At 43.1% G+C, this 26,753-nt stretch overlaps 1 protein-coding gene across 1 annotated transcript in view; it reads left to right on the forward strand.

Annotated features, from left to right (window-relative positions):
• The window catches only part of ADAMTS8 (ADAM metallopeptidase with thrombospondin type 1 motif 8), a 29,037-nt gene extending 3,970 nt beyond the window's left edge, over positions 1-25,067 (forward strand). The window contains 9 exon segments of the mRNA XM_020963811.2: positions 7,570-7,708; positions 7,711-7,808; positions 11,488-11,620; positions 13,781-13,948; positions 15,375-15,676; positions 17,828-18,011; positions 21,450-21,622; positions 21,736-21,914; positions 23,888-25,067. Of these exon segments, the coding sequence (XP_020819470.1) occupies positions 7,570-7,708; positions 7,711-7,808; positions 11,488-11,620; positions 13,781-13,948; positions 15,375-15,676; positions 17,828-18,011; positions 21,450-21,622; positions 21,736-21,914; positions 23,888-24,455 (1,944 nt within the window). The 3' untranslated portion in view covers positions 24,456-25,067.
• The last annotated feature ends 1,686 nt before the right edge of the window (positions 25,068-26,753 follow it).

The raw sequence follows: 26,753 nt of genomic DNA on the forward strand, positions 1-26,753 counted from the left end.
CTCTTCCTCTGCTGTCACCACTTTGGTGAAGCTGGGGTTTGGAGGGGAGAGAAAGGACTGAGGCATAGCTGTTCCCATGACCGCCCACTGGCCTCTTTCGACTGACGTCCTCCCTGGCTGTGGAGATGCTACAGAACCAAGCTGATGATGTGCAGAACACAACAGACAAGCTGTGTTCTGCTCAATGCCTTTTCCCTCCTCTCCACCCCTTCCAGGGCACTCCTGGAAGAATAAATGAAAACACAGCTAGGAGAGCAGGACAAAGAAGAGAAGCAGATTCGTAGAGCCCCGTGTAGCTTTGGTCACAGGGTCATCCCCGGGGCCAGGACACCCTTTCCATATAGGCACTTTAAAAAATATAACATAGCATAATATACCTCTTCAAGCAGTTTCCCAAAGACTTCTTCCATTAATGAGAGGTTGAATAACAGAGCATGAAAGATACAGGACTATGAATTGGGAGACCTGAGTTCTAACCTTAATCTTCCGCTGTTTATTCCAATTTCCCATTTTACTTCTGAGAGCAATCCTGCCTCCAGAAGCCCATGTCCCTAACCTAGGGGAAGTAGGCATCTCAATAAATAAAAAGGGGGGAGGGCAGGTTGTGTTAGCACTCTACTTATCTGAATATGGTCTCCTCTCTTATGGGAACGGACAATTAAAGCTAACCATTCAAAAAGCCCATATCTGGACTTTTACCTTCATGGGAAGCTCGCTTCTCTGCCCTATCCTAAAAAGCAGTAACCCTCAAGGATGAGGGAGGGAGGGAGGAATTAAACTTGCCCTGGGCAGGTCTCACTGTCAGGCGCCTATGAAGTTTTCCAGAACCCATGCAATTGAGTTCACTTAATCCTTTGACAAAAGGGGCCCCCTGCCTCCCACCTCCTTATCTGATTTCAGAGTTAAGGGGCTCTAACAAAGGGGCTTTCTGAAAGGGAGGGGACCACCTCAGAAGATTCAATTAACTCTGGCTACATCCGGCTCCTGCTAATTGTAACCCTGGATGAAACTGGAGCAAGAAAGGACTGGGTGGCAGATTGATTGGTGCCCCCAAGTCTTTCAGCATGGGAACCCCTAGGTGAGAGTCCAGCTTGTCATTGTATCTACGGTAAGGCTGGTCTTCTGAATTCTCTTCTGTCCTTTTGGAGCTCTCAGGCATGGAGTTGGAAAACCTCTCCAAAGCATTCTGAGCTAATCTCTTGATGCCTAACCACCACAGGACTGTTTCTAGGGGCAGGTCACTAATGTCTCCTTTCCTCATCCTGCTTATTCTCTAGGGGGAAAAAAAAGTGCTAAATGGCTACCCCACAAGCCCTGAGACAAATGTCCCCAATTCCTTTATGACAATCTAAATCGACCTAGGAGAAGGTAGGATAGCCTTTAAAACAAGAGTTCTTAACCTGGGGTCCATGAACACACACACACACACACACACACATATATAAAATATATATATATATATATATATATATATATATAAAATGTGTGTGTGTGTGTTTTATATATATAATATATATAAATATAAAAATTGTATTTCAATATAACTAGTTCCTTTTGTAACCCTACATATTTTATTTTATGCATCATTCTGAGAAGCAGTCCATAGGCTCCAACAGACTACCAATGAGGACCATAACACAAAAAAAGTTTAAGATCACCTGCTTTAAACTGTAAGCTACATTCTGCCTATTGTTCTTTTCTACACCCTATCCTATACTGTCAGATATAGTTGTTCAAATCAACACAGTCAAAAGATAAGGGAACTTTCCCAGCTCTTTTCACCTCTACCCCATACACATCCCAAACATGTCTACCATTGTTCTCCCAATTATAATAACAGCTTACATTTCCATAGCACTCTAGAATTTACAAGGCCCCTTCCTTACAATAAATCTTCAAGGTAGGCAGTACAAATACTATACCTATTTTACAGATGAAAAAAATGAGGTTTCTACAGATGAAATAACTTTCCTAAATTCCCATAGCTAAGGGAAAAAAATGAGAATCAAGCAAAAGTTTCTTTCAGTTGAAGAAAATAAATGGACACCATAGAAAATAACCTTAAATTACAATAGGAAGACCTGTGGCCAGATATCAGGAAGTGCTTCAGGACAATGAGAGTCAACCACACGAAGGAGGTCAGAAGATCTACATATATTTGCCTATGATAGTTTGAAAGCAGCCCTGTCTTAAATGAAGGGATACGACTGCACAATAACTCACATTTATAGATTGTGTTTCCTCAAGGCAACCTAAGATGGTGTAAACATTGTTGTCCCCATTTTACAAATAAGAAAACTGAGGCTGAGAGCTTAAATGATTTTCTAGCTATGTGGTCATGAGTAGCAGATCTGCTTCTGGATCTTAAACCCAATATTCCTTTCTCTTTCATTGTGCCAGACAGAGTCATTGTCATAGATATAAATAGCAAGAGGAGACAGCTTTTGACTTCTGACAGGTACTGCTGCTTAGCAGAGGTGGCTGCCCTCTGTGGGTACTGATGGGACAGCTCATCAGTGAAGTAAGTCTATTTTAAAGGCACAAACCCATAGATCATTAGCTATTATTTTCTAAACTTTGCCATCTCGGATGGTTCAGGTAGGATTCCCACCAGAAAGGAGCGGACATGTGCCATGATCTATGCAGTAACTTCAATTTTTCCCTAGCACAGATGTGTGATATGGAAGGGAGAAGGTGATATGTTTGAAGGTAATCCTCTGGTGTTTAATCTACTTTCTGCCTCAGACACTTACTGGCTGTGTGACCCTGAGCAAGTTACTTAACCCATTTCTGCCTCAGTTTCCTCATTTATAAAATGGGGATAATAACAGCACCTATCTCAGAGGATTGTCATGAGATGTCAAATGAGATGACATACTTAAAGTGCTTTTCAAACCTTAAAGGGCTATATAAATGCTAGCTATTATTGTTATTAAAATAACCTGCTTTGGAGAGGTGATTTCCCTTTGTTCTGGCTAAGGGTATTTCAAGGATCTGAAAACCTTTGAACTCATGAGGAAGGAAGGATGAAAGCAGTTCTTCCTGGACCTTCTCTTTTCTTTTCATCACTCTATTCTTTCTAAGCCCTCCTGCCACCCTACCCTTCAGAATTATTTCAGGTTCTAGGAGATCAGTCTCAGAAAAAGGAGTTGTCTGGGGCTAAAGCAAAAAAATATTTCTTCTTTGTGACCCATCCAGTAGGAAAAAGCATAGTATCAAAGGATGTCATTCACCGTTTACTTTTGGTTGTCAGTTGGCTCTCTTAGAAGATTTCCCTTCTGGTGCCTAAAGGAATCAAAGGCTAGGTTATATCCAAGGTGGTCCAGTAGAACATCAAGGTCGGGAGCAGGGAACCTGGGGCCTCGAGGCCACGTGTGGCCCTGCAGGTCTTCAAGAGTGGCCTTTTGACTAAATTCAAATTTCACAGAAGAAATCCCTTTAATAAAAGGATTTGTCCTGTAAAACTTGGATTCGGTCAAAAGGCTGCATCCAAGGACCTAGGAGGCCACATATGGCCCAAGGCCGAAGGTTCCTTATCCCTGGTTAAGGTCATTCCCAGAGCCTGGGAACCGCAAATGGAGGAGACCTATCTAGATGTCAAACCTTTCCCTAAAGTGTCTCAAGGGACTAAAATCTTCTAATTCAGCCCATCATAAGTACCTATGACACCTATAACACTGTCTGGTGGTGGGGTATCATGAGATTTGGTCTGACTTTCCTTATAATCTATGTAAGAAAAAAAAACTTAAGAAGTATCCAATAGTAGAATGGGTTGCCTGCCTTGAAAAGTAAGGCTCCCTCCCCTGCCCCCACTGAAGATCTTCAAGGGGTACAAAAGGACCACTTGTCTATATATAGATATAAAGATAGATAGATAGATAGATAGATAGATAGATAGATAGATAGATAGATAGATAGATAGATAGATAGATGGATAGATAGATAGATAGATGGATAGATAGATAGATAGATAGATAGATAGATAGATAGATAGATAGATAGATAGATAGATAGATAGATAGATAGAAGGGATTCTTGATCAGGTTCAGGTTGAGACTACATGGTATCTAAAGTCTTTCCAACTCTGAGAATCTGCAGTCAAGGATGCCACTTAGGTGTGAGGGTCAAGGCACAGAGGCTGACTCCCTAGAGTTGGTCCAGCCACTGATGCCTCATTCCACCCACCCAAGCTCCCTCATCTCTTCTTCTCCACCTCCTGTGGACTCTGCTGGGGCCCAGACCAGCCCAGGGAGACAGGATCTTGTTCGTTCCTCAGCAGCACATACTTATTCTGTAGGCAGGGGGAGTATAAATAGATACCAGATGGTAAAACAAGTGAACTTGACCTTTTCCTTGGCCAGCTGCTGAGCCTACCTACCGAGGGTGGCTTTCTAGGTTGAGCATGGGCCCAGACCCAAAGAATTAGCAGGGATTCAGAGGTTCCCCTGCCTCTGGGTGCCACTGCTGTTGCCAGCTAAGCTACCTCAGTTCCGTGCCTTCTTAATTCTTCCTCCCAAAGGCCTGTCTCCAAGAAGAAGTTTAAGTACCCATCAAAGCTAAGAAAGAGTCAAGAGCTAAGGTGACAAGTGATGGAGAAGGGAAGGAGGTTCAGCAAAGGGAATTAAGCTTCCGTCTTTCCATTTCAATAGGTGCTGACAGATAATCTCTAGAAATCACAAGAAGACCTTAAGATGTCATGTTGTTAGGAGTCAGTACTTCATAGTGGAAAGCATCTCAAACTCAGAGCCAGACTTGTCTTTGAGTCCCAGCTCTGATACTATCTTTACAACTATGAACAAGTCAAGCTTTCAGAGCCTCAGTTTTCTTACCTGAAAATGGGAATGATAAAGTTGACACTGATAGTATATAGAGGACTGGCCTTGGAGTCAGGATGACCTGGGTTCAAGTCCCTACCACTGAAATATACTAGCTACCTTAAGACTATTAATTGAAGAACAATTGTAGATATACCCCAGTAGAGGGAGTTTCCTCACCAGGAGCTCCCATACTGATGAAATCATAGGACTTAGGGAGGAAAAAAAAAACAACTTTATACTACTTATAGGATTGTTCTGAGGAAAGCGCTTTGTAAATTGCTATATAAATGTGAGTTTTTATTCCATAGTCCAATCTCCTACCTCAAGGTAAATTTGCAATTCTAAGGGCTTCCCTTGTGTTCAAATATCTTAAGGCTTTTATTGATAGGAAGTTCTTCCCAGAGTCTACCCTCAGTCTTTCCTATTGGAACTAAATACCATTCCCTCCTGTTCTATCCTCTGAAGAAGCCATCTGTATTTTCTTCAGGGTAGCTAGGTAGCACAGTAGATAGAGCGTCATGCCTGGAGTCAGGAAGACTCATCTTCCTGAGTTCAAATCCAGCCTCAGACACTTACTAGCTGTGACCTTGGGCAAGTCACTTAACCTGTTTGCCTCAGTTTCCTCATCTGTAAAATGAGCTGGAGATGAAATGGTAAACCGTTCTAATATCTTTGTCAAGAAAACCCTATATGATGTCATGAAGAGTTGGGAATAACTAGATGACAAATATTTTCTTCAGAGAAAACTTGTGCTTGACTTTCAGTCTTGTGTGTTTGTGGGGTGGGGCAGGGAAAGCAGAGACTACTCTTATTTCTTAAAGCCTTTAATACCATGTGCTCAACCATTGTGGCTAGCACTAAACAACTAACATCTGCTACTTCCCTCATCCTCACAACTCCTATGAAAGTCATCATCACTCCTTGACAGATGATAATAATAATAGCTAACACTTATATGGTGCTTACTCTGCGCCAGGCCCTATGCCAAGTAGTTTACAATTATTATGTCATCTGATAGTTCCAACAACCCTGGGAAGTAGGTGCTATTATTAACCCCATTTTACAGTTGAGGAAACTGAGACAAAGAGAGGTTAGGTAACTTGCCCAGGGTCACACAGCTATTAAGTGTCTGAGGCCAAATTTGAACTCAGGACTTTGGAAACAGATCCAGAAAAGGGTTATCATTTGGGAGCAATCACCTTCATAAACCTGTAAAGAAATCCTAGGGAGCTGTTCTTGTTCTATCAGACCCTCCGCCTCCCTTCTCCAGAAGACAAGTGCCTCTTTTTGTCCCTCTGAACACCCTCTTAAAAAAAGGATCCGGTCTGGGAACGAGCCCCTGACAGCTACTGCCTGAGTCCTTGGCCTAGGGTTGCATAATAATTGCCTTTTTTCTCATGAATATGACTCCAAGAGCCAGTGCCAAGTTCTAGCATTGCTGATAAGATGTTTACATCAGCCTAAACATTGCTGGAGTGCTTGACATGCTAAGTAACCTCCCAACCCCATGTCTGTGGGGCTGTCCAAATACCTGGCTCTCGGCCCAAGAGGTGCATGGACAAATCCCATTCACAAATAATGGGATTTGTCTGGAACTCCCACACATGGCTTTAGCCTGTGGAATGTCCCTTTCCGGATTTTCCTCTGCAGTCCTCACCACCCTCCCACCTTCCTGACCACAGAGGAGAAGGGAGATAGAATTACATGACTCGGAGGATGCAGGATGCTGTCCTGAGGACAGGGAGCCAGGGTCCTAGTTCCCCAGTCAGTTCTGAACTATCACTCTGCCCCTTCCCCTCTCCCTGTGTCGACTGGTCCAAGAGGGCCAGCTTGAAAAAGACCCTGAGAAAAGAAAAGACACTAGGGAATCTGGCTTGTTCTCAAACCCCTGGAATCTAGCATGGAAGCAATTGGCAATTTGGGAATAGGACCGTGGCCAGACTATGATCTCTGTGCCTTCAGCCTTCCCTGGGAGGAACTGAAAGCAGGTGTGATCCTGAGCTGCCTCATTCTTATTAGACTCACTCATTTCTTTTAAGGCCTGAGCAGATCCTCAAAACTGTGCACACAGAAGCTCATGACACCAGGCCACCAAGCAGGCAGTCTCCAATGTCAGAAGCTCAATGTTGCTCCCTATTTCCTGAAAAGTACAGGTTACTCCATAGACCACCAGGCAAATTTCTTTTGGGGGGATGGAAGAGCCCCTACTTGCCTTGGATACAGGATCAGTTGCTTTTTTCTAAGAAAATGTCTATGCCATGGGAAGGTGTTAGAAGAGTTGACTAGTTTAGCTCCAACGAAGGAAGAAATAAGAAAGACACTCCTCTTATGCAAGAACATAGGTATGAAGTGCTACATAAAAGGTCAAACTTTTAGATGTGTTGGTTCCTTTTGCTGAATTGGCTTTTTCCCCCACTTTGTCGTAAGGGATGAGTCTCTAGTTAGGGGAGAGTGAAAGAATGAATACACTGGTAAAAGAGTAATCCAAATTTATTTTAAAAATAACTACTCAAAGTAGTCTAGAGGAAGTATGTCCTAGTGGATAGAACACTGCACTTGGAGTCAGAAAGACCCGAGTTCAGATTCTGCCTCAGACACTCACTAGCCGTGTGACCCTGGATGATTCACATCATCTCTATCTGCCTCTATTTCCTCATTATAGCATGGAACTGTTTGACAATCAATTGCATTCTTGGTTCCTCCTCTCAGCATTTAACCTTTTATTTCTCCTGGTGTCTTTTCCTCCCGGCAGAATCACATTCTGACACTGATGTCAGTGGCGGCTCGGATCTACAAGCACCCCAGCCTGAAGAACTCCATCAACCTAGTCGTGGTCAAGGTGTTGGTGGTGGAAGATGAAAAGTGGGGGCCAGAAGTGTCAGACAATGGGGGCTCACCCTTCGCAATTTCTGCAGCTGGCAACAGCGTTTCAATCCCACCAGTGACCGCCACCCTGAACACTATGATACCGCCATTCTGCTCACCAGACAGGTTTGTGGTCCTGGCTTCAGGAAGCCTTGGTGCTTAAAGGAGAACAGGAGGAAAGCAGACAAAAGAGAGCCCTAGCAGGCCTACTCACAGGAGGGATAGGTCTCCTGTCTAGTCCATCTGAAGGCCAAAATTCTCATGAGTGGGAAGAGTCAGGGTAAACATCTTAGTGTAGGGTATTTGGAAAAGAAAGAGCCAGTCTTATTTGGAGCTCCGTGACTAGCTGTCCACTCAAGTCCTCACTACAAAGGAGAGTAAATGACAGCTTGTGGACTTTAAGTTAGCTATAAGAAAGAATTTCTGCTAGAGATGATTGTTTAGACAGGAACTGGTAGGCGAGGGATCTTGTCTATAGCCTTATAAAATTAGGAGAGGTGCTATGTCAAATGTGGTTTTAATGCATTCTCCCCTAAAGGCAAATGAGGTTATTAAATAGCCTTTAAATGTAAAGGTATGTTCTAGCCCACAGATGCCCTGAATTCAGATGGAAAAAAAAAAACCACTTCCAACTAAAGCAAAAGAGGAGAGAGATCTCAAGTGACAAGATTTCAGTTATCCAGATTTCTGCTGGAGCTGTCTCATTCTCTCTTCATCTCTGTCTCATTCTCTCCCTGTCTCATTCTTTCTCTCTCATTCTCTCTGCCTCATTGTCTGATTGTCTCTTTCTGTCTCTTCTTCCCCCACACCACCCCAACCCTGCAAAAAAAAAAAAAAAGCAGAACTGCTAATAATTTCTTGGCTTACCTCAGTGATAATTTCACCCTTCAGAAGGGAGAGAGACCAAAAAGGAACTGAACCTGATTCATAGCAACAAAAAGATCTGGCTGCTGAGGTAGAAATTGGGACAATCTGACAAGAAAATGACCATTCCTTTTTGGCATTTGTGATACAGGAGAAGAAAATTGGTCACTGTCACACGTGCTTTGGAAAGAGCAGATTTCAGAGGTTTCAGAGAAAGGATAGGTAGAATCCAATAATTTAAAAATCTGCAGGAGAAATCAGCCCAAGAAAAGACAGAACAAAGTGGTCAATAAGGAGATGACACTCAAGATAAAGAATGGAGACTGTGAGGCCCTTCAGATGTTCTTATTCATGGCTAGCATTGTGCTGCTTCCATCAGGTGCTGGCACATTGCATTTCTTCCTAAATGAGACCTAGAATCATTCCAAAAAGTTCAGCCTAACTATCCACAAAGAAAAAAGAGAGTAAATGAAAAATGCCTCTTGTTCCAACTGATGTGTGGCTGGATGCATGACCCATAGTGCTGGTCCACAAGGATAGTTAGCTTGGTCAGACTGTACAGATCTAAAGAGGAGGGAGGAAATGAGTTGCATTGCATTTAAAACATTCTACAATGCTTTTTAATAATGCCAAGCTTCTCCCTAAAACAAAGGCCCAGCTTTTTTACCAAAACCAATATTCTTCAGGTGATGCTTTAAGACTGTTAATTATAGGATACCATAGTCTCTGAAAAATTAAATTTGTGGGTCACCCAAAAGGCAATAGAGATGGAGAACATAAATGAGCTTCAGCATATTGCTAATGAAAAAGTGCAAATCAAAAAAAATCATCAAAGAAATCTGCCATAAGAAAAGGAGGGCAGTCATGTACCAAGAACAAGGGGTAACTGATGGACAGCCTGTGTGTTCCACTGGTAGTCATATAATGACAAGAAATTTACAGGAAGGCCTCCAGGGGGCCTGTTGCCTGTAGGCCCGTGATATGATAGATACCGCATGACCCCCACCCCCCCACCATGGAGGATATACAGAAAGACATGGACAAGAACTACATAGCATAAGAAGTCATGGATAGGTTGTGATCTCTACTGCTGGAGGGAGTACCCATGGTGATAAGATCAAAACTCAACCGAATTATCAAAGTATAGATTGGCGCATTAAAGGAATGCTTTGGATGATATCACTTAGATATTAACAAAGTATCTGACAGAGACTCTTGTTCTTCTTGAGATCAAGATGGAGAGATGTGGGTTAGAACACAGGATTGAAGATTCTGGGCTGGGAAAGATCTTAGAAGTCATCTAGTCAAACCCTCTCTATTTTTTGCAAATGAGAAAATTGAGGCCCAGAGAAGTAACTTGTCAAAAAGACAAAGGCAAGTGACAGAGCCAGAATCTGATCCCAGGTCCTCTAGTTCCAAACCCCATGTTCTTTCTGCTAATTATTCTAATAATATAGTTGGATTGATTCTGTACTGGTTGGATGCTCAAACCTAAAAAGTAGTCATTAATAGTTTGATGTCAGCTTCAAAGTTTTCCAAGTACCGTGCCTTTATGCATCTGTATTTGGCCCTATGCTATTTACTGCTTTTTGTCAATCACTTAGTAAAATACATTGATGGCATTTGCATGTGAGACAAATTCAGGATCCAAAATTTAAAATCTCAACCAGCTAGAGAGCACTGGACCAGATCTAGGTTGAAATTCAACAGAAATTTTTTTTTTTGAAGCACTTGGGGTTAAGTGACCTGCCCAGGCTCACATGCCCGAGGACAAATTTGAACTCATGTCCTCCTGACTCCAGGGCCCATGCTCCATCCATAGCACCACCTCTTTGCCCCAAAATAAATTTAAAATTTGGGACTGAAAAATCAACCACAAAGGTGAAAAGTAGGAAAGATGTGGGCTAGACAGCCATTCCTATGAAAAAAGATTTAGGAGTTTCCATGTCCTATAAGCTTAATGAGGTAATATGTGATGTGGCGATCCAAAAAGCTGTATCCGTCTTAGGTACCATTAAGATAGCAAAAGCATCCAGGATAAGTGAGGTGATAGTTGTTTTCAATTATTTGAAGGGCCTCAATAATGAGACTGCACAGGTCCAAACTAAGAGCAGTGAATGGAGGTTGCAAAGAGGCAGATTTAGACTTTGCAGAAAAGCAAATTTCCTTATAATGAGCGCCAACCAAAAACAGAATGGGTTTCCATGGATGGTAGCAGTTTTTCCTTCACTAGATGTCTTCAAACTGAGCCTGACTGTCTACTTGCGGAGTGTATTGGGAAGAGGAATTTTATTCAAGTGTAGACGACATGATCGCTGACATCCTTTCTCGTTCAGAGGCTCTAGAAAAGGAGGCTGACCTCTATTTGTAGTCATTGCAATTAAAGTGATCAAGAAAACCAAGGATTTCACTTGTATGAAAAATTGAGTTTACTTTTGTGCTGGCCCCTGGGGCTTCACTGAGAAGGAAGTAGAAATCTCTGCGTCATCTCTTACATCATCCAGAACTCCATCATCCTTCCACATCTTGATGACTGATGAATCCCTAAGGAAAAACAGCAGGAGTCTGGGTATAACTGGGAAAATACACCAAAGTAGGTTCTAATCCTGGCTCTCTCATTAACTGGCAAATTACTTAATCTCTCTGAGCCTCAGTTTCCTCATCTGTAAAATGAGGAGCTTGAACTAAAAGGTGCCTTCTAACTCTAAATATCAGATTCTATCATGGGATTCAAGTAGTAGAAGACCTAGGAATAATAGGCTGCTAATAATACTCTTCAGCTTCTACGAGAATAGTTTAGAAAATACAAATTGCTCTATAAGTCACTGTACAAGTATTCTCTGGGTTAGAAGCCCTAAGCAGGAGAGTAAAGGGGCTAACATTCTTCTGGCTGCCCCTCCGTGAGAGTGTCTTCCTTACAAACTGTCTTCCCGCCAACCAGGATTTCTGTGGGCAACAGAGCTGTGACACCTTGGGTGTGGCCGACATTGGAACTATATGTGACCCAGACAAGAGCTGTTCTGTGATCGAGGATGAGGGACTCCAGGCTGCCTACACTCTGGCTCATGAATTAGGTGAGTTTTTCTTGCAGAGAAGTAGCAGCTATAGCAATAGAGGAGGCTTCCTGGTCTATCTGCTGTCTGCTGTCCCATGTACTGAGGAAATCATAGGCCTCCTGCTCAGCCACAACCAGATTATTGTTATCAGAGAACTCAGAGCACATACACACACACACACATATAGATATAGATATAGATATGTAGATATATAGATATATATTTTTAGGCAATTGGGGTTCAGTGACTTGCCCAGAGTCACACAGCTATCGGAGCACATATTTACGTATGGCTCTAGGGTGGGCCTTGTTTGAATCAAGGGGATGTGCTGAAGGAGCACAGATCACTTGAGGGCCTCAGTCTAAGATGAAGGTTCTTAAACTTTTATAGTGTCATGGATCCCTTTAGCACTTTGGTGAAGTTTTATGAACCTTTTCTGGATCCCTTCTGGACATTTAAGAATGTTCTTAAATGCATAAAATAAAATACATAGGATGACAAAGGAAACCGAGAGGCAGCTAGGTGGCAAAGTGGCTAGGGTGCCAGGCCTAGAGTCAGGAAGACTCATCTTCCAGAGTTCAAATCAGGCCTCAGACACTAGATGTGTGACCCTGAGCAAATCACTTAACCCGTTTGCCTCAGTTTCCTCATCTGTAAAATAAGCTGGAGAAGGAAATAGCAAACCACTTCAGTATCTGCCAAGAAAACCTACATGGAGTAACAAATGACCGAACAACACCCCAAAGGAAACCAATCATATTTAAATATTGTTATAAGGAAAAAAAAATACATATATATATATATATCCACACACACACACACACACACACACACGTGTGTGTGTGTTGTGTGTGTGTGTGTGTGTGTGTAAAGTTCACTGACTTCAAGTTAAGAACTCCCAGTCTAAGACCAAAAGACTAGTATGGACAAACACAAATGGATATGCATATAGCTACAAAGGCAATACATTCTAGTAGAAAGACTCAGTAAAAAGGAAAAGACCTAGATTTGAATCCCAGCTCTGCCATTAACCAGTTGTATGACCTTAAGCGAATTACTCACCTCTCTATGACTCAGTTTCCTCATCTGTAAAAGGAGGAAGTTGACTTAGATAATGCATTTTTTTTTTGAGATTTTGAGCCTCATTCAGGCTGGACTTCAGTAGACCCAATCCCATTGCCTATTGGTCTGAAAGCTTTGACTTAACTCTGTTTCTGACCTAAGCCAGTTTGCCCTTACCTAGGTAGCTTAGTGGCTGTCCACTCCCAGAAACTCACTAGAATGGTACTGGACTTTATGCAGATACCCAATTACACAGCAGCTCAGACAATCCCAGTAGCAGGTATTATATGTGTGTACCATCTAGATAATTTCTAAGGTCCCTTCTAGCTGTAAAAAAAAATTTTTTTTGAAAACTATAGATTCATAGCAATGAATCATCAAGCATTTATTGCTCTGGGGATATAAATAAAAAGCAAAAATAGTCCCTGCCCTCAAGGAGCTTACATTCTAATGAGGAAGACAACATGTACATAAATGGGAAGGTACAAGACACATACCAAGTATGTGTGTAATCAAATAAGTGAAATTTTTAACATTACACACAAGTAAAGCCATAAAGGCTTTTTTTCAGGGTGATGAATAAAGAGGTGTATTTTTAAGACAGAGTGAAGTGAGTTGAAGTGGGAAATCAATGCTTCTCTTCTAAGTAATCCCAGAAGGCATACTGAAGCAGGTAGCATCTCAAGATCCACTATGAACCTGGGTTGGGAAAAACATTCTAGGGCTATGATGCTGCCAGAAAATATTGTTGAGACAGGGTAAGAAAGGGATGAACTTGATCCTGAGACAGCTTTCACCTGTGATAATAAGTCACTCAGTTAACTAATCAAGTAGCATTTGTGAAACACCATGTTCAAGGCACTAGCTAAGCCCTGGGGATGCAAAGAAAGGCATAAGAAAGTCTCTGCCCTCGAGGAGCTCACAGTCTAATGCAGTAAGAACTTCAGTTGTAAAACTGATGAACAGCCTTTCCACTAAGCTCAGCTCCCCCGAAGGGTTTGCACTAAGGGGGAGTACCCTAAGGTCGGATGGGATGGTATGTGCAGATTGGGGACAGGACAGGGATGGAGATTGGGAGACTGGCATGTAACTAATGCGATGTGTCTTTTTCCCTAGGACATGTCCTTAGCATGCCTCATGACGACTCCAAAACCTGTGAGCGACTGTTTGGGCCTATGGGCAAGCACCACATGATGGCTCCTCTCTTTGTCCACCTGAACAAGACAGTGCCCTGGTCTCCTTGTAGTGCCAAATATATCACAGAGTTCCTGGATGGAGGACATGGTAGGCATCACCTAAACTACCTCTCTTTTCTTCTGAGCTGGTGACACCTAGAATTTTCGCCACAAGAGAAAGCCTTCGACCTGAATCTTCCCTGGAGTCAAAGAATCATAGAATTTTGGAATTGGAAGGGATTTTAGAGATCTGAATCAAATCATGCTTCCGTCCACCCCTCCCCAGGGCTACTACTGGTCTACTGTCTAGTTACCCTTATCTTCTAGCAATCCAAACTCCAAGGCTAATGTGCCACTTACAGGGAAATGAGAAATGGGGGAAATGAGTCCAGAAAAGCTCCCTGAGGAAGGTGAGTGTTGAGCAGAGTTTGAAGGACAGTGCGAAGGGTAGCCCAAACGGTGGCAATAGCCTATGTAATGAATGAAACAATGGGAGGACAAAATAGGGAAAGTTATGGATTTAGGGAGAAGCTTCATGTGAATGAGTGAAGAATTCCAACACGTAAATAGGGATAGGACATCAATAACCCTTGCTTCTCTATCCTAGTAGAGGGGAGCAATGACACTACTTCCTAATAATCCAAATGTCGTATTTCTTTGACTATAGGATGTCTGACTTATTTTTTCCCAGCAAATTATATTTGTTATTTTTTACTGAGATTAATATCCCTCTACACAAGTCCTACTTCAATCCCAATTATGACAAGAAGGTGATGCTAAGTTCTCCAAGGTTACATCCAGGGAAAGATAAGCTCTAGAAAGAGTCTCCCAAGCTGGAAGGGCCAAATGTCTATCATATGAGCATCAGGCCAATTTCAAAAAAGTTGAAGGTTGGCCCAGATCACCAGAAGGCTGGCCACTAGAAGATGGGTTTGAGGATTTGTTGTGTTAGGTTTGGTTTTTGGGTCCCTCAAGAACACCTTTTGTTAAATAAGGTATAAAAGGGTTTGAGATAAGCATCAGTGGAAAAAAACCTTGCCTTTTGAAATTTAAAGAAGATTAAATATTAACATTACCTTTCATTACCTAGGTTTACAATAACTAGCTGGGAGGGCTTAGGGACTGGGGGAAGCAGGGAAATGTCTGAGAATTGTGCTGCAAGTGGAACAAGAAAGTCAACTCAAAATATGACTTTACTGCTGATCCAAAAAAAGTAGATGATATGCATGTAGATGATCAAGAATTGGTGTTAATTTCTGGGGCAGCTAGGTGGCGCAGTGGATAGAGCACCGACCCTGAAGTCAGGAGGACCTGAGATCAAATCTGGCCTCAGAAACTTGACACTTACTAGCTGTGTGACAGTGGGCAAGTCATTTACCCCAATTGCCTTAAAAAAAAAAAAGAATTGGTGTTAATTCAATTGTAGAGGAGAAGGAAAACATTATTGGTAATAAAGAAGCCAGGAAGTCCATAGTTAGGAATTTGTATTTGATGTAGAGAATTATTGAAGTCTTGTTCCTTTCTCTTCCAACTAGGTCATTGCCTACTAGATGCCCCAACTGCAGCTATCCCCTTACCTTCCAACCTCCCAGGCCGTGAGGCCCTCTATAAGTTGGACGGGCAATGCCAGCAGATCTTTGGACCAGGCTTCCGCCACTGTCCCAACACCTCAGCCCAGGACATCTGTGCCCAGCTCTGGTGCCGTACAGATGCTGCGGAACCACTCTGCCACACCAAGAATGGCAGCCTGCCCTGGGCTGATGGAACACCCTGCAGAGATGGCCATCTATGTTGGGATGGTAGCTGTCTGCCTGAAGAGGAAGTGATGAGGCCAAAGGTGAGTAATGAGGCTACTCAGGATCACATTAGTAAAAAAAGGTGGGCCTCCAGATGTTTATAGTAAATTATAACCCACATTCATACAGCATCTTAGGATTTACAAAGGGTGAGATACGTAGTACAGATATTTTTATCCCCATTTTTCAGATGACAAAAACCAAGGCTCGGAGAATAAGGTCTGATTGTTGTTGTTCAGTTGTTTCAATCATGTCTAATTCTTTATGATACCATTTGAGGTTTTCTTGGCATAGTTTGCCATTTCCTTCCCCAGCTCATTTTACAGAAGAGGAAACTAAGGCAAACAGTGCTAAGTGACTTGCCCAGGGTCACACAGTTGGTAAGTGTCTGAGGCCAGATTTGAACTCAGGAAGATGAGTCTTCCTGACTTTAGGCCCCACATTCAATCCACTGCCCCATCTAGCTAGCCCTGAGGCCTAAAAATAATAGCTAATATTTATATAGCACTTCAAGATTTACAAAGTATTTTGCATCTGTAACAATCCTGTGAGGTAGGTTCTATTATGATTCTCATCTTTACAGATAAGGACACAGAGGCTAAGTGATTTGCTCAGAGTCATGCAGCTTATTTCTGACTTGACCTTCAGGTCTTCCTGAGTCCCAGTCCTGTGTTTCAGTCACCTAGCTGCCTCTAAGGGAAGTCTAGAGACTTGCTCATGCTCATCCAGTTACTAAGTAAAAGAGGCAGGCTGGACTTGAATCCAGCTCTTGTACTTCTAAGACCAACTCTCTTTCCATTATACCACACTTCTTCCACTACCCTCCAGCATCTGATAACACGTACATAATACTAAGCTGATCACACAGATGTGATCCCTACTCCCTGACCACTTGCAGTTTAAGACAGGCATCCTGCAGTTAGAACAGAAGCATTACATCTAGATACAAGTGTCTGTTATTTGCATCTGAAATAGACAAGAAGAATAGGGCCCTGTAAAGAAGAAGAAAGACTTTCCAGACCTACTGAGGGATTTGAGAAAGCAGGTCACCAGGATTACACATACTTGAAGGATACGTTTTCCCCAGTACAAATGAGGCTTTTAATTTCTTTGTTCTTTGCACAGTTTCTTCTACCTTAGGATGATGAGGTTTCTTATATTTGGGAGGTAGCTGTGACAAGAGAAAAGGAAAAAAACAAAACAAAAACTTTGGAATCAAACCCAGGAGACTTGACTTTGAAGCCCTGATGTGACACTTCCTAGCTATGTGATCTTGGGCAAGCCAATAAACTCCTAGATCTTCATTTTCCTCATCTGCAAAATGAGGATGATAATGCCTCTAGTACCTATTTTATGGGGCTGTTGTAAAGAATTCAGTGAGATAATACAGGGTGGTCCAAAGGTCTTATAGCTTCAGATTGCAAGAAGACTTTTGGGCCACCCAGTATATAAAAGTCTGGAAACCTCAAAGCACTATACAAATGTCTGGTGTGATTATTCCTTTTCATTCTGAGCCCTTTTTGGAGTTCACTGGGCTGGTCCCTTTCATCATTCAGCCTCAGTTAGTTTTACATCCTGCTTCTACACACTGATCTAATAGGAGTAATCTAGGAAAACCCAGAAGGGTGCAGCTCTGCAGAGTGTCTTATGCACCACACTTTACCAGCCTATTTAGTCAGGCCATTTCATATAATTTCCTAAGCCTACACATCATCTGCACTTTGGATACTTATCTACTTCGTTGCCCCCACCAATCCCAGAGACATTCTCCTGCACAACTTTTGCCAGGGTTGAACTCTGTACCCTAAAAGAATCCCTGGAAATTCTGACCAGTGGCTTGGCCTTATGGATATTGGTGCCATGTAGAAACTTTAGGCTATCAGCCTCCAACAGTTAGAGGCCATATTGTATTAAGACTAGTCCTTTTAGATACACACAAGTGTTTGTTGGGTCTCAGAGGTCAATGACTCAACTGAAAGCATTTGTAAGTGCACCATCCGTCCCATCAACACCTCCTAGAATATCCATCAGGGCGACCTTTCCACTAGAGACGGCAACTTAGATATAAGATTTCCCAAGTAACTAGGCTGAGACTCAGGAGACCTCATGCCCACACTAGGTATGTGACCTAGTACAGAGAATTCAAGCCTCTTGCCTCTGTACCAGACTCACTAAGGTTTCCTGTGTTGCAGCCTGTCGTGGATGGAGGCTGGGCCCCATGGGGACCATGGGGAGAGTGTTCCCGAACATGTGGAGGAGGAGTTCAGTTCTCCTACCGAGACTGCAAGGATCCTGAGCCGAGGAATGGAGGCCGGTACTGCATGGGCCAGAGAGCCAAGTATCGGTCCTGCCACACTGAGGAATGTCCACCTGATGGTAACTGGCTGTTTACAGGCAATGCTCGTAGTAGGGGCTGCTCCTGCTATATATCACCAGGAGCACAATGGGGGCAGGTCTCCAGGAATGGAGTTCTAAGCCTGAGATGAAAGGGTTCTTTGTCCTGACATCAGTGGTTACAAGAAGGCACCAAGTATGGAAACAAGCTGCAGGAAACTCGGGAAACCCAATTTCTTGGGACCAGACATTGCCCTGAAAAAAATCTAACAAAGGGCTGAGGGGGAGAGGACGTAGGGCATTGAAAAGCTGTCCAGACAACAAGGTCACTCCAAACCCCAGCTGTTCTTATGGAGTGGCTAGGATAGTAACCCATCTTGTGGCTGCCAATCCCCCTCTGTAAGTTTGGAAAGACTTTCCACAGAGGGTTTAGAGCCAAAGCCTCAATGACTAACCAGCCAACACTCAGTCCAGGGCAGAGGGAGGATTTCTGAGTCTGTCACTCACATTCTTTCTGAGAATAGTTGACCATCTTCCCTTGGGTCCATAGTATGGACCTGATTGAGCCTTCCAGTGAAGAGATGACAATTCTACCTCTCCTGGCCACATTCCTATCCTTGGTACCTATTAGGAAAAAAGCACGGAAGTGTACTTGAATAGGGGAACAGTACTAAAGGACAATAGCATGGGGGAGAGGGAAGAGGGAGGGGAAAAGAGAGAGAAAATCAGTCCTTTTCCCCATAGTCACCCCACATTTACTTCCCTCTTGATTTCCTAGAAATATTAACAAACATTAGAAGATAGACAGAACTTTAGGAGTGATTTACCTGAGTACAGAGGGTAAAAAGGGTCTGTCTCCAGAGGCAATCAGTCATCTGCTGCTGCATTGTTTTGCATTTTTTTAAGAAGGAAGGGGGTTTGTCAGTGACTTTTACTCTTAGAAACCCTGGCCAGTGGTATGGCATTGTGGAAATTTGCCTGGCCTGGTATGTGGAATATGTCCAATGCTATATAGGAAAAAAATACACAGAGTGGGAAGTAGCCTGAGGAGCAGGTCAGATGAATAATTCTGTTGCCATTCAGTATATATTATGTGCCTGTTACTACGCTAGGTATTATGGGGGATAGAGAAGAAATACAGGACATGCTCCCCACCTTTCTCCAGTAGGAGAAATAAGACACAACACATATGATGAATGAGGAGTTAACAAAGTGTGTGGTACAGATTCTAAGGGCAGTTGGTGTTCAGGGAAAGACCATCATGCAGGCAGGAACAAAGGACTCTGTGAAAGGAAGCCATCTTTTCTATGATGCCCCCCTGTCAGTAAAGATACCTCCCCACCTCAGACCTGATATAGTACTTATTTTGTACCCCTGTCAAACCATTCTCCCATATTATTTTATAGTAGGTGCACTCGTTTGTATTATGTTCCCTCATTCCATGACTGAGGAATTTTTGTTAGTCTTTTAATCCCATAATACACAAGACTGTGAGTCCATCAGTTAGCAAGCATTTATTAAGTGCTTACTATGAGCTTCACAAGGACAAGCACCATGTAATGTTTAATCTTTTTGTCTCTCCCAGTTCCTACCGTTGTGTTCTGTATATTGGACTTGAGATGAGCCTAGACAAATAGGTGCCATTTTGACAGGTAGAAAGGTGAGGAGAGGTATTCCAGGTGAGAGAGACTGGCATGGGAGTTGGCATGGAGGTGGGAATGAGCATGGAATACGTTAAAGACTTGATGTCAACTCTGGCAGAGGAGAGTGTAGTTTGGAGTATCAAGGCTCTATTACAGAGGGGTTTTTATAACAAGGACTTTGTAAATGAGGTGGAAGACAATAAGGAATCATTGTCCTTATCAACCTGAGAGTGACATAATGAAAGCAGTATTTTAGGAAGATCAGTCAGGCAATCATATACAAGATGGACTGAAGGACAGACTGGAGGCTGGAAGGGCCAGCTAGGAGACTGTTACAATCATTCAGGTATATGGTGATAAGGGCCTGTACTCAGGCAGTGAAAAAGAGGCTAGATGACCTTTTATTTTTGGTGGGGAGGGAGGAGCTCCACCCCTGTGACTTCATTGGCATGAGGAATTCCTGGTGCTGAAAATTCCTCCATCAAGTCATCTGTAACTGGTAGTCTTAGAGGGTTGCCTGGGGGACTGAGAGTGAATTTCCTACAGTGACATTTGTACATGTGTCAGAGACAGAATTTACACTCAGTTGTTCCTGCTTCAAAAGCCAACTCCCATTATGCCATACTGTTTCTCAAACAGATGGAATAAGAGGGATAAATGAGAGAAAAAAGGCAAAGATAGCTCAAGATTTTCAGCCTTGGAAACTGGAAAAATAGTAGTACCGTGAATAGAAATGGGGACTTTAGGAAGAGAAGCGTGTTAGTTTTGGACACGTTGAGCTGGAGGTCCTAAGATCATTGATTTATAGCTTGAAAGGAACTTATGAGGCCAACTGATCCAACTCCGCAATTTTACAGTTGAGGAAACTGAGGTCCAGGGAAGATAAATGATTTGCCCAAGATCACAAAGATAGGGTCAGAGGTGGGATTTGAACTCAGATCTTTTGCTCAAGGTGCCAGTCCTCTTTCCATTGTACCAGCACCATCATATAGAATGTTAGAACTGGAAAGAATATTAGAAGTCATCCAGTACAATGCCCTTATTTAATAGAAGCAAACAAATCATTTATTCAGAACCACAGAAATAGGTCTGTGATCTAAGTATCTTGAATCCAAAGTCTAGTATACATTCCAAATGGAGATGTCCTATATAAAGTTGGAAATATTGGACTTGCAGAAGAGGTCGGGACTAAAGATATAGTTTGAGGAATTGTTGGCATGGAGGTGCTAGTTGGAGCCATGAGAATAGATTAGGAAACTACGAGAGTGACTGTATGGAGGAGAGAAACTAAAGCTATCTTCTGTTCTGGGAGAAGCTCCTTGATTTGTGGTATACTCTCAGATTTATCAAATGGTTTCCTATTCCTTAAGTAACATCACAAATTTAGAGTTAAAATGAACCTTAGAATCCAACAGGTGCAACACACCTTCCCCCCATTTTACGTATGCAAAAATTGAGTCCCAGAAAGGTTGATTCGACCAAGATCACACTGGTCATAAGAGGTCATGAGAAGAGGGATTTGAACCTTGTAACCTATTCATCTATAAAATGGAAATAATGAAGATCTTCCCAAAGCTGTTAATAAATAAGAATGTGTTGAACAGTTTTGCAACTGAGTCGTGAGTATGATGGTGGTCAAGGGTTCTCTCTTAATTTACAGAATCATAGAATTATAGAGATGGAAGAGGTCTTCTAGTCAGTCCCCTACCCAAAGTGTGAATCCTAGTTGTAGTATCCCAAATGGCCATATAGCCTCAAAGTGTTTTGTCCTCCCTAAAAGTTCCCAGAATTCCACATCCTCTTCAGCACCCAAACCCCTTCCTCTTGCTTTTTTTAGGAAAGAGTTTCAGAGAGCAGCAATGTGAGAAGTACAATGCCTACAACTTCACTGATGATGATGGGAATCTCCTTCAGTGGGTCCCCAAGTATGCAGGGGTGTCTCCCCGGGACCGTTGCAAGCTGTTCTGCAGAGCTCGAGGAAGGAGTGAGTTCAAAGTATTCGAAACCAAAGTAAGAATCCTCAGACTCAGAATTCAGAAGGAAAGTGAAACCTCCCCATGCTTAAGTTGGCCTCCTTTGGATTTACCACGAATTCTGCTTTTCTTTGCCTCTCCCCATTACAGGTGATAGATGGAACCCTGTGTGGGCCAGAGACTCTATCCATCTGTGTCCATGGCCAATGTGTCAAGGCTGGCTGCGATCATGTGGTAGACTCCCCTAGGAAACTGGACAAGTGTGGCGTGTGTGGGGGCAGCGGCGGCTCTTCATGCAGGAAGATCTCAGGCTCACTCAACCACTCCAAGTGAGTCTCTCCAAACTCTTATGCCTAAGATTAGTGGCCAGGTGGGGAAATTAGGTCATAGGCAGAACTGGACTCCCTCTGAAATACATTTCCCTAAAATGACCCAGATTTCCTTTGTCTTTCCTTTTTGTACTTCTAAAGTAGGAGAGAACAGCAATTGCCTGAACCCTTGGATGCTCTCCCTAGTGGCCTAGCAATATGAGGACTTTTCCAAGTATTCTTTCAGAAGGTGGTCCCATCTTTGGCATGGGGAGTCCTATTCTTTCTGCTTGCAGCCCTTAGTTTCATCAAAACACAGAAGACATCTCTTTTTGGTCCTCTTCTAAGAACTCTAAGCACTTTACTCACATATAAGAATACCTCACATTTGTGTAATACTTGGTACAATGCTTGTGTGTTCATTTCTATGGTCTCATTTGACTCTCAAAATAATTGCGTGAGGTAAGTATGATGAGGAAAATAAAACAAAGGGAGACTAAGTGACTCACCCAAGATCAGCTTGCTAATTAATGATAGAGCCAGGACTAGAGCCCAACTCTCTTGGAAGGTCCCAGGTCCATTTTTCTTTCCCTTTTGCATTTTGAGGAGTTAAAAGCCATCACTGTGCCAGGGAGCCTCATACCAGGAATGCTGGTCCTCGATATTTGAGATGTATGTTATACCTTCCACATGCCACGCTGACCCAGAGCTTATTAAGATAATCACTAGAAAATTTGGAACTCAAAGTTTTTTGAAAATGTTAAAAATTGTCTTTACATGTAATTAGGAAAAATAAAACCACTTAAAAAAGAAAATCAGTAGACGTAGCAAATTGATGCCACATAAACATTTCTTTCATTGTCCTCAGTGAATGAGTCTTTGAGAAACATTTGAAGATACCCTGCTTAGCAAATTTACACTTGCTCCCACTCCATCCCATCCTGTTCTCCCATTTCACTACACTAAGGGAATACAATCTGCCTAAGACAAACATGCTCAAGAGTTTCCTCCTATTTCTAAGCCCAAAGGAAATAGAAAGCTGAAGCAAAGGATTTTTTGCTTTCCCTGGCAATGACTTTAAATCCTTCTGTGTGATTTTGTTTTAGTCCTTAATCATTTGAACTGAAGGATCGTAGGGCCCTAGATTAAGCAATCTATCTCACTCCTATCCCAACATCCCTCCCCAGGCTAGAAAGACAGAGAATTGGAATAGTTCTCATCCTCCTTTCTCCATTCTTCCCCAGAGGAAGAAAGGAGGAGAGAGGTAATAAAGGTTCAACCCTAATCCAACCAGCCTCAAGTTCTACACCTCAACATTTTTTCCCACATTTTCTCAGAGGATTATCACAACACCCAACAAACCCCTACCTCCTGACATTCTATCCAGACCTCCTTGTAAGAAAGTTTTATCTCACTAGTTCCTGTCCTGAAACAATATTAACCAAGTGGACACTATCCCAACTCTAGTAGCAGATTGATCCAGAGGTGGAATGACATTTCCATATTCACAGGGTTCTGGAATGGTTCTCTGGAACTGATTTTTCCATGTGGTTTTGAGCTCTATGTGCTGAAGTGGCCAAACAAAGTTTAATACCAGTGCACTGAACTGGATTTATTGAGAACTCATTTAAACTGAGAGGTGGCAGGTTTGGCAACACCAGGATGCTTCTCAAAGCTCTCTGGGCTTGCTCTCCTACTCTCTGGGCTAGCTAGAGATAGACATATCTAAAATTTCAACTCAATAATTTGGAACATAATTGCCAGATTAAGCAAAAAACTTTAAAAGCTGAATGGCAAGTATTCCTTCTGCCCCTAAAGTTGATTTCTTAAGGACTTTTTGAGCCTTTTCTAAATGCCTTGCTTTCTTCACTCATCTCCAACCTTGTATGAGAGAAAATGTTTTTTCCAGCAGTCACAAGCATTCTAATTCCTGGGCCACAATCACAGTCTGGATTCTCTGGCCACTACCCTTAAGTGTCCCTCTCTCCCCATAGGTACGGATACAATGACATAGTCACCATTCCAGCTGGGGCCACCAACATTGATGTGAAACAGCGAAGCCACGGGGGAGTTCGGAACGACGGCAACTATCTGGCCTTGAAGACTGCCAATGGGCGGTACCTGCTCAATGGAGACCTGGCCATCTCAGCCATGGAACAAGACATCCTCCTAAAGGGGACCATCCTTAAGTACAGCGGCTCTATTGCTACCCTCGAACGGCTCCAGAGCTTCAGACCACTGCCAGAACCCTTGACTGTCCAGCTGCTGACTGTTTCCAGTGAGGTCTTTCCCCCAAAAGTCAAGTACACCTTCTTTATTCCCAAGAATGTGGTCTTCAAACCAAAAGGAAAGGAGAAGACAACCACCAACATCATCCAGCCCCTGTTAAATGTGCAGTGGGTGCTGGGGGACTGGACTGAATGCTCCAGCACCTGTGGGTCTGGCTGGCAGAGGCGGACAGTGGAGTGCAGGGACCCCTCTGGCCAAGCCTCATCTACCTGCAATAAGGCTCTGAAGCCAGAGGACACCAAGCCCTGTGGAAACCGACCCTGCCCCCTGTGACCCAGTAAACATCTATGGTCCTCATGCTCATGGACATGGTACTGGGGAATGGACAAGGGCAGCCACCTATGATGACAACATTAGTTGGGGCAATGCATCCCACCCTGGCCTCCTATTGCCACAGCCCCCTGGGGACTACAAAAATGAAAACGGGGAGGAGGGGAAAGGCACAGATCATAAAGGCTGTTGAGTGGACCTTGTTTGGGTTCAGATAGAGGGTATAGGTTTAAAGGCAAAAATGCACTTACTGACCTAAGTATAGACTTGGTGTCAATCTGTTTTCAAAGGACTATATCAGACTAAAAATGTTCAAGGAGGAAGAACAAATTGCTATCTGTTTGGTTTCCCCCATAGATAATCTACCTCTAGTGGAAAGGGAAGGGAAAGAAAAGCTCTTTCAGAATAAGGGACATTAAATATGTCCCTTGAGCTGTCTTTAAAAAGATGACAATGATATCCTCAGTATTAAACTCCATTGCCTGAAAGATTACAAGTAATAAGGGAGAGTGGGTGGCCAGATGTTCTCAAAACATCCGCCTAAAGGAGAGAAATCCTTTTCAAGTATTTATGCAAATGTGTGTCGGACTAAAGTGTGATCTTGTACTAATGTAATGAGCTTGATCTGGTTCATTATTTCCTTGGAAGGGGTAAGGGAAGCAGAGCCCATGGATGGGGCTGCCACTCCAGGAAAGAGGCTGGCTCTATTGGAGCACACACAGAGAGAAGCCAGCATCTTTGGACAAATCCCCTCCCCTCCATGGGCCTTAGTTTCCTCATTTATAAAAGAAGGGGGTTGGAAGAGATGCTTTCTAAGAACCCTTCCAACTCTAGTATTGTCCAGGTCTCTCCTGACTTCTGTCCAAAGAAAGTGGCAAAAAGTTTCCTGGTTCAGACTCTGAATATGACAGATGAACCTAAGTCATAGTAGCAACAGTGTGCCTAGATTGGTTTCGGGTGTTTCAGGTTCAAACTATCAGTTTTGTGTCACCCATGTGCCTCTTCAAGGCTAATCATTTTAATTGGGTGTCTCCTATCCTACACACACACACACACACACACACACACACACACACACACACACACACAGACACGGATCCTCAGAGTTGGGAGGCTGAAGGGGGAAACAGTTGAATCCAAAAATCATCTGAAAGTGGAGCTATGGACCTTGTCTCCCACCCTCCCTTCCTGGATGCATTTGCACAGAATGGCATTCCCTATCTAGCAGTCCAGGGACCAACCAGAGGCCAGCCAGCATTCTCAGAGCCATCTTCTGTCCTCTCTCTTCCTTGTTTTGGCTCTACTATAAGTCTCCTGGCTCTTTGCCATCCACTCCTAACATAAGGGGCTCTAAATCAATGATTATGAGTGGGTGAGAAGCAACAAAGATAAGCAAAAATAAGAAATAACATTCAGAAGAGGGAAGAAAACCATAACAGTCTGTTTCCATCCTGCAGCTTCTTTATCTTCTAATCTTTGACTCCCCTTCCCTTCCCCTTCTTCTCCTACAAGCACAGACAAGAGGGTGGGTTACTTCTTTCTCTCTCTACTCATTTTCTAGAAAGCGCATTCAGTCCACTCTGTTCTGCCTTTTTTTAAAGTGTACAGTAGAAATCCAGGTTTACGTAGACCAACATGTGTAAAACATTGAAAACAAGAATGCCGGAGCTGCTGGATATGACAGCTCTACCTGAGTGACAGTAGCAGCAATACACCTAGATCACTTTCTCAGACAGTCTTCCTTCATCCACCCAAACTCTCAAATTAATCCCCCAAAACAGTCATGCTGGGATGTTCTCTTGACTCGTTCACACTGGTCCAGCTGAAGCATCTCTGCTCCCTACATCATTACCAATCACAGAGACTGCCCCTGGAATTCAGCTGGCAGTGGGGCTGATGATGTGCAAAGCAGAATGGAATCCAACTTGGCTCTTCCCTCACTGTGTGGGCTCAGCAGGGCTAACAGGATAAATGCTTATTTGTGTCTGGAAACCCAACAGCTGTGGCTCAGAGGCTCATAAAGAACAGATCTAAAAAGGGAGACCGGGCCATTGTTGCCCTGAACTAACCACCACGCACCCCTTGCAGAGCAGGGGAAGAGATGATGGGTGTGTTATCCAGCAGGGTATCTTTTATGCACTCACTCTCACTGTGCTGAAATTGTCCATTCCCCAACCTGAAGTCCAAATGGATGTTGGTATGGGTGTTTCATAACAGGAAATCCTTAGGGGCCTTGTTTGGGAAGCTAGTCATTAGACTAATGCCTTTGAACATATCACTCATTTAGAATCACAGAATCTC

Source organism: Phascolarctos cinereus, unplaced genomic scaffold, assembly GCF_003287225.1.
Source record: "Phascolarctos cinereus isolate Bilbo 61053 unplaced genomic scaffold, phaCin_HiC Scaffold_726;HRSCAF=1367, whole genome shotgun sequence".
In the NCBI taxonomy this organism is placed as follows: Eukaryota; Metazoa; Chordata; class Mammalia; order Diprotodontia; family Phascolarctidae; genus Phascolarctos; species Phascolarctos cinereus.